Source organism: Aegilops tauschii, chromosome 6, assembly GCF_002575655.3.
Source record: "Aegilops tauschii subsp. strangulata cultivar AL8/78 chromosome 6, Aet v6.0, whole genome shotgun sequence".
Taxonomy (NCBI): domain Eukaryota; kingdom Viridiplantae; phylum Streptophyta; class Magnoliopsida; order Poales; family Poaceae; genus Aegilops; species Aegilops tauschii.
The window spans coordinates 464,844,940-464,852,238 of record NC_053040.3 but is presented as its reverse complement, the minus strand read 5'-3'; the positions used below and the strand labels follow the sequence as shown (position 1 = coordinate 464,852,238).

The following is a 7,299-nucleotide window of genomic DNA, read 5'->3' as shown; positions in this document are numbered from 1 at the left end:
CAACAGTGAAACCAGGCAACCAAACATGCCTCTTCCTTCCCGCGCGGGCCTGGGGGATAGATTCCATCCGGCCAAAACGCACACGCATACGTACACCTGATGGACAATGCTAGCTCCTGATCAATTCGTTCCGGGCATAAGGCACGCATATATAGCGCAACAGCAGCCAGTGCAAAACCAACTCGGCAACTGATTCATGTCCAAGCCGATATCAGGTGACGCGATCTCCACCACAAGCAGATCGAGCGAGGAGCGACGCTCCCTCCGTCCCCAAGTGTCTCAAATTTTATACTAACTCGTAAAAAAAGCAGCGCTGGACAAAGGCCAGGAGCGACTTACAAAATGTTGGATTTGTTGCTCGATCTGATCACTGATCACTCAGAAAACGAACAATATGCTTCGAATATCTGTCACGGATCTTACATAACACACGAAGGATGGAGGGAAAGCACTGGAGCGAAATCAGAGAACAACTAGTGTAACGTACACCGAGGAGGGAAGCAAAACAAAAATAAATGAAAAACGATCACTGCAAAACTGGGTGATAGATACAACAACATCGTCTGCTGCTCCGATTTGTCATATCCTGCGAGGCTGGTTTCCCCATCTGGGCTGGTCAGATCTCGGTCTCTTCCTCGGCCGTGCTCTGACATCGGCCGCCTCTTGGAACGGGTTCGGTCCATTCGACTCCTCCCGTGGCTTCCTCGCCTTCTTCCTTTTCCCGCGGTCATAGTCCTCGTCCCTGGGAACAAACATGAGATGAGTGACCCTCTAAGGTAAAGAACCTGGCATCACAAAGAAATCAACAGTTGTTTGCAAACTTACCATTCATCTAGCACATAACCAATATTCTCGGTCCTTCTCGGATATTGAAACTCTGACTTTCTACCTGACATGTCAATGTCATCCCACAGTGGAACTGTGAAACGAAATCAATGAGGCTGTAAATATTTAGTGCTGATGGCAGCGAACAAAAATGAGAAACACATTTCTGCGAGGTTGCGCATATGCTAGCAACGGAGGAGAGTTATATGTGCTTACCGGTAATTTCACTCAAACCCCTCGTGAGCAGATCGAAATGCGAGGGGACTCTCTCGTTTGCATCTGCGCTTCTTGAATCAGTCTGGTCCACAACAGAGCTTACGCATGCACCTGGTAGCTCGGCACTAGCAAGTGTTGCATACTTGTCGTCTTTCTTGTCCACGGGAAGGTCAGCAGCATTGCTGGGGCAATCAACGAGATGTGGTTTCTTAGTGGATATCTCAACACCATTATCAGAACTTGCAGAGGCGCGGGAGCGTTTGCGTCTTCTGTGGGATTTACATGATATCTCCTTGGTAAAAACAGTTTCTGATGTTGATGTCTGCTGATCATCAGCGATGACTCCATTGTCAATGGACTGCCTTTTAGCTCTTTTGTGTTTCCTTTTCTTGCGCAGTTTTAGTGCAGCAAGTAAAGGTTGCTTGGACACAAAAAGCAAGTGCACAGTTGAATAATCCTTATGCTTCTTGGACTTCAAATCCTTCATTGTATGTAAATTACCATGGCATGGATCCTTGTCCAACACTTGTGCAGGGTCTTCAGGGCAGATCACCTGGGCAGAAGCTTCAGGGCAGACCGCCTGTGCGGACACTTCAGGGCAGACCGCCTGTGCAGACACTTCAGGGCAGACCGCCTGTGCGGACACCTCAGGGCAGACCGCCTGTGGAGAAACTTCAGGGCAGACCGCCTGTGCAGAAACTTCAGGGCAGACCGCCTGTGAAGAAACTTCAGGGCAGATCACCTGTGAAGAAACTTCAGGGCAGATCACCTGTACAGAAACTTCAGGGCAGATCATCTGTGCAGAAACTTCAGGGCAGATCGCATGTGCAGAAACTTCAGGGCAGGTCGCCCGTGGAGAAACTTCAGCGCAAATCGCCTGTGGACAAACTTCAGGACAGATCGCCTGTGCGGAAACTTCAGAATAGAAGTGTGTCTCAGGGTGAGCCTGCCCAGCTACCAGATCATTGTTCTGCATAGAAGCCTGCATTTGGAAAATCAAGTTACATCCAAATAGAGCCAAGACACGCTATGGCCAGTGTTATATTAATGGGCCATGATCTGCATCATCATAATGTAATCCAAACGGAGAGGGGGGGGGGGGGGGGGGGTACCTGCTCCTGTGCATTTGCAATACAGTCGGCGTCCTTCACAGAAAGCTCCTCCACCGTAGCCTGGCCAACCTCTGCTGTGTTAGTCTGGACTGAAGCCTGCAGAAACAATGTTTCACAAATTAAATCTACATGCATAGGTATGATTGTTACTTCTATTCATGCATGCAGGAGGGGGGGGGGGGGTGTGAGGGAATGGACAGGTGATTGATTGGATACCTGCTCCACTGCATTTGTTATAGCACCTGTGTTCTCCACAGAAAACTCCTCCATAGCTATTTCATCAGCTTGCTTCCCAGACTCTGCTGACTCTTTAGCTTCATTACAGCAGGTTAAACCTTCACTACTGGGCATTGTTCCATTAGAATCAGAAAGCATCATATCCTGCCATGTTGGGAACAGAAAGCAATAGTGTTAACACTGAGTATTAAATTATAGTAATGCAAAGACCAACGGCAAGCATCATATGATTACCTTGGTTTTCTTTATTTCTGCACTTTCCGTTGGCTTAATAGTACTGAGAGTTTGTTCACCACATGGATCTGTTCGAGGTTCAGAAGCCTGGTGATTTTCTTCCAACATCATATCACCACCATTGCATATGGGCAAGGCAGCAGTACTGCCTTTACCTGAATCAATAAATGCACCATCAGACTCAGGTTGCTGTTCTTGCAATGGCTTCTCATACGCCTTCGGGTCACAGCTTGAATTATGAGGAACAATAACATCAGGCTGTGCTGACGAAGCTATCTCTCTTTCACTATCTGAAGTTGTCTTGGTTGTGTTGATAGACAAGTTAGCAGCAGCTGTCGGTACTGAAACCATACCATTGTTTTGGACAGCTGCGGCTTCAATAACTTCAGTACTGCTAGAATATTTTGAACACTGGCCTCGTGAGCTGCTGCCAAAAATGCTAGGACGATCATCATTTGGGTTCTGCTTCTGCGACTTAACATCTCCATTGGTAAATGAGGGAACATTCAATTTTGCTTCCATGAAACCGTTTCGAATTGTGCCATTCATATAAGCGGCCTTCTCAGAAATAGCATTCTTAACTAACGAGCCAGCGGCATCATTATTTTTAAACATCACTGAGCTCCTCACCCTGTCACGCACATAGAATAACATATAGGCTTTCTGCCTCAATACATCTGCCTCACGAACTTGGCAAACCTGGAAGTATCCACAAATAATGAACATCAGAATAATAAAGACAGTACAAGACATGGTAAGTGCAGGTATACAAAGACAGTACGAAAAGCTTGCACCAAAGTTTAGCAGAAGTTTACATGAGTGCAAATTCATTGCAAAACAAAAATTCTACCTCGTTATCATCAAGATTGTGCCAAATCCCACTAGAAGTCCGAACAAAGCAATAATAGTGACCTGATTGTGTATTCCAGCCAGCATGAACCAACACACCATAAAGACTGTATCTGAAATCCATGCCCTTCAGATATGAACATAACCACAGTAAGTTGTAAGGAGAGGTTCACTAGAAACAAATACAAAACTAGAATCGAAAGATTAACACTTTCGTCAACTAGTTACTCACTTCTGAATTACTGACAAATGGCTTCAAGTTCAAAGTTGGATGAAAATCCACTTTTTTGTTGATCTTTTGACCAGGGTTGAAAGGACTAAAACGCTTCAGATGAATTGTCAATACATCAGGAGCCTTATCAATTGTAAATCTTTTCTTGGCCACAACTTTTTTCTTGCAGCTCTGGCAGTTGTACTGCTTCTCCCCACCATCTAAAGCCTCTTCTTCAGTAAAATTTTGAAGTGCTTTCACCAACGTAGCAGCATTACCAATTTCCAGACTGAGATCCAGGAAAGGATCGAGTTTGCTGGAACAGTGGGAGCAACTTGCACATCTCACCTGTAATGCCCATAAATATAGCCACACAGTGAAGAAAATCAGGAATATATTTGCCGTCGATATTACTCATATAATGGTAATTGACCAATTAACAGAACTTACCTGACTTCTTAAGCGGCCACCAAATATTCTGTGAACTAGACTCTTCTCATAAGCACTCGGAGACTGACTTGGTATACCCGAAGGTAAACAGCATTTGTGCATGGACTCAAGTAAGTTAACCATTAGCTCGTGTGCATCTTCCTGCCTATAGTACCGAAAACTACGAGAAATGCCTGTCTAGCAGTTAAAGATAGCATAATTCAATGATGAATTTGGAAAAATGTAGATAGTTATCGTGTTTCAATATTTAAATTCAAAAGAAAGATATACTGTCAAGTTAAGCTATAGCACATGAAAGGATACATTTTAAGTTCTTCACAAACTGCACCGGTGTCAATATCTTCCCAGTTGACTGTAGGGCACATCTAACATGGTTCTGGAGAGCACATAGTGCACAGAATCCAGCTGCTCGGCCTTAACAAATAATATTTAAATTAGTATTGGTACTGTCAGAAAAGCAGCAACTGCCAATGAGAAAGAATATTTTTCCATACTTCTTTGATAAATGATAACAGATGCTCTGCTACTATAGAACTGGTGATGAGATATACCACATATAATTACTCCCTTCGTCACCAAATAGATGGTGTACAAATCAGTCAAAACATCAACCATTTATAAGTTTGACTAAATATATAGAAGAAAATATCAACACCTGCAATATTGAATAAATACATTATGAAAACATAGCTAATGGTGGATATTGATATTGAGTTGGTTTTGTTTATCTTCATATTTTCCACATATAACTGGTCAAACTTGAAAGCATTGACTTTTTTACTCAGTTTATACTCCATCTATTTGGGGCAGGAGGGAGTAAATGAAATTGGAATATTCTGCCAAAGAGGTTAAACTAAAATTCTTTTCAATCAAGTGAAATGTCTCAAGAAGCAATAATTGCCGTGCAACCGCAACATACTAACAGGCAGTGGTGTATCAACCAATGTACACCTAAAGATCCCACCAGGGGGCTGAAAACTGCTGCCCCAATCATGTTGCAGACAAACCATTTTACTGGCAAATGCGTCATCCGCAACCAGCAACAAAATGCTGTTTCGCTGCTAGGAACACTGTCTCAAAAAGCAATAATTGGGATGCAACTGCAAGGCACTGACAGGCAGTTTTGTACATCAACCAATGCGCTTTTTTGGTCGTAGACTAAACATTTTACTAGAAAATGTGTGAGTGTTCAAATACAGCAATAAAGGCTGTTTCACTGGCTGGGACTTACACGGTCAACACCATCATACTACCCCATGCGGGGAATTGATATGTTTGGTTGTCAAGTGGCATCAAACTTACATGACGACGACGTGTGCTTGCCGCTCTGCAAGTAAGCCACGAAGGGCTCCGTGTACGTCAGGCATTGCAGGACCGAGTTGAGGTAGCACGTATTGCCGAGATTCCGCAAGCCAGCCCCCTGCGTTACACACAAGAGGGCGCCTCAGTGAATTGAATTCAGTTAACACACAAGAGGGCGCCTCGGTGAATTCAGTTAACAAACAAGAGGGCGCCTCAGTGAATTCAGTTAACTTGTATGACAAGTATAGCATCATGTTTCAGACTTTCAGGCGCATCGGCAAATTCCCTAGGTAAAAGTCAGATACCAGGGCACCTCAGTGGATTCACTTCACTGGTATTACCGTATAACATCATGTTTCAGTCGCATCGGTCAGACACCAGGGCACCTCAGCGAATTCACTTCGCTGGTATTATTTTGCAGCCTCATGTTTCAGGCGCACCGGCATAACCCTCAGGTAAAATCACGCCAGGCACCTCAGTGAATTCACTTCGTTGGTATCATCGTGCAGCCTCATGTTTTTTAGGTGCATCCGCAAGTTCCCGAGATAAAAATCAAATGGTGATGATAACACAACTAGCCAAATTCCGAAGAAAACAGAGTGGGTTCAACAATTTTTCATCAGAACCGACCCCAAAAACAGAGCCATCATTTCCAACCCCAAAATCCCGTCAGTGAACCCCCAGAAAAACACTCGCCAAAGTGCAGAACTGCGAAATTCAGCCCACCACGAGCGAACATCAGGAATTCGTGCGAGTACTAAAAACCCAACAGACTGCGGTTCCAGTGCCGCACCGCACTTGACCAATTTGAAAACTCCCAAATCCAAACAAAAAAAAATCCCGAAAAAAATCTGCGGGCATGCGCGCACTCACGATTCTGCGCAGGTAGACCCTGGCGGCGGCGAGCTCCCGATCGAGCCCGCCCGCGCCCGCGCCCGCCTCCCCCTTCTTCTCCCTTGCCGCCGCCGCCACGGCCAAGCGCCTGTCGGGGTTCGGGTACGGCCTCTGCATCGGGGCCCCTCCGGCCGCCCCCGGCCCCGCCGACGCGTGGAACTGGATCCTCCGGTGCGCGGCCGCCGCCGCCGCCGCCTCGCCCATTCGTCTAGGGTTCCGCGCAGCGGGCCAGCTGGGCGGATCGGAGGGGCCGATTAGCCTGCTTGATTGCGGGTCAATTCGCTCGGGGTTTAAAACGTGCGGCCCCGATCGATCGGCTTGGGGGCGGGTCTGGTGCGAGCCACGGGGGTGGGGTTTGTAACCGACGTAACCCTTGGCTGGTGGACGGCTGGGATTGGTCCGCTGGGGGTGGCGCGCGCATCCGGAGCGTCGGTTAGCCGGGCCCATGGTTGCAGAGGAGACGGCGCGGCGGGCGGGCGGTCGGGTCCGGTCGGCGGAAGCGACGAGGCCGAGCTGATGATGATTGAGCCGAAAGTTCGGAACGAGCTGGCGCTGCTGGCTGCGGTTCGGGTGCGTGTCCGTTCGGTGGAGGCAGAGGCTGGCGTGGACGCGTGGTGGTTGCGTGCCGTCCGGTATTTTATTCCGGTGGGTGCACTCCGCGGGAGGACGGGCGGGGCCGTGCACGTCGGGCCAGGAGCCGGTGCGGGACGCCGAGGGCCTGGTGGCCGTCGTCGTGGAGCCGCCGGCGAGGTTATCCGACGACGCGGTGCGCGAGCTCCTTGGCGATCGGAGCCGGTGAGTTGGATCGCCCGTGGTGAACCCATGTGCTGCACCCCCAACCAAGGTCTGGATGTGTTTTATCGGAGGGGAAATGGTTTGCCTCGTGCTTGGCAGTAGCAGTAGCAGAGGGAATGAGAGTTTAATGCCTGGTTTTTATATATTAGCAAAAGGAAGGTGGAAGCCAGCTTA

General features: G+C 47.6%; 1 protein-coding gene across 3 annotated transcripts; it reads right to left on the bottom strand.

The window, feature by feature from the left end:
• Nucleotides 1–335: 335 nt before the first annotated feature.
• LOC109783144 (uncharacterized) lies at nt 336–6,662 on the bottom strand. 3 transcript variants are annotated; one of them, XM_073502503.1, is made up of 13 exons: nt 6,310–6,595; nt 5,437–5,554; nt 4,438–4,548; nt 4,135–4,307; nt 3,706–4,032; nt 3,475–3,600; nt 2,625–3,323; nt 2,370–2,534; nt 2,154–2,249; nt 1,946–2,023; nt 1,042–1,837; nt 826–919; nt 336–742 (listed from the first exon to the last, which is right to left on the bottom strand). In XM_073502503.1, the coding sequence occupies exons 1-13, from the start codon at nt 6,532–6,534 to the stop codon at nt 580–582; spliced, it is 3,171 nt and encodes a 1,056-aa protein (XP_073358604.1). In that variant the 5' UTR covers nt 6,535–6,595; the 3' UTR covers nt 336–579. The 3 variants fall into 3 exon arrangements, with proteins under 3 accessions (XP_073358604.1, XP_045086051.1, XP_073358605.1); XM_045230116.2 differs by having other exon boundaries at nt 1,042–2,023; nt 6,310–6,662; XM_073502504.1 differs by lacking the exons at nt 5,437–5,554; nt 6,310–6,595 and adding an exon at nt 4,629–4,969 and having other exon boundaries at nt 1,042–2,023.
• Between the last annotated feature and the right edge of the window lie 637 nt (nt 6,663–7,299).

Bases quoted from the DNA above. Each gene is read 5' to 3' on its own strand.
- LOC109783144 (XM_045230116.2), bottom strand. From the start codon at position 6,534: ATGGGCGAGGCGGCGGCGGCGGCGGCCGCGCACCGGAGGATCCAGTTC. The intron at 3,601-3,705 runs GTGAGTAACTAG...TCATATCTGAAG, and splicing joins CATTTGTCAGTAATTCAGAA to GGCATGGATTTCAGATACAG. The intron at 3,324-3,474 runs GTAGAATTTTTG...GGATACTTCCAG, and splicing joins ACAATCTTGATGATAACGAG to GTTTGCCAAGTTCGTGAGGC.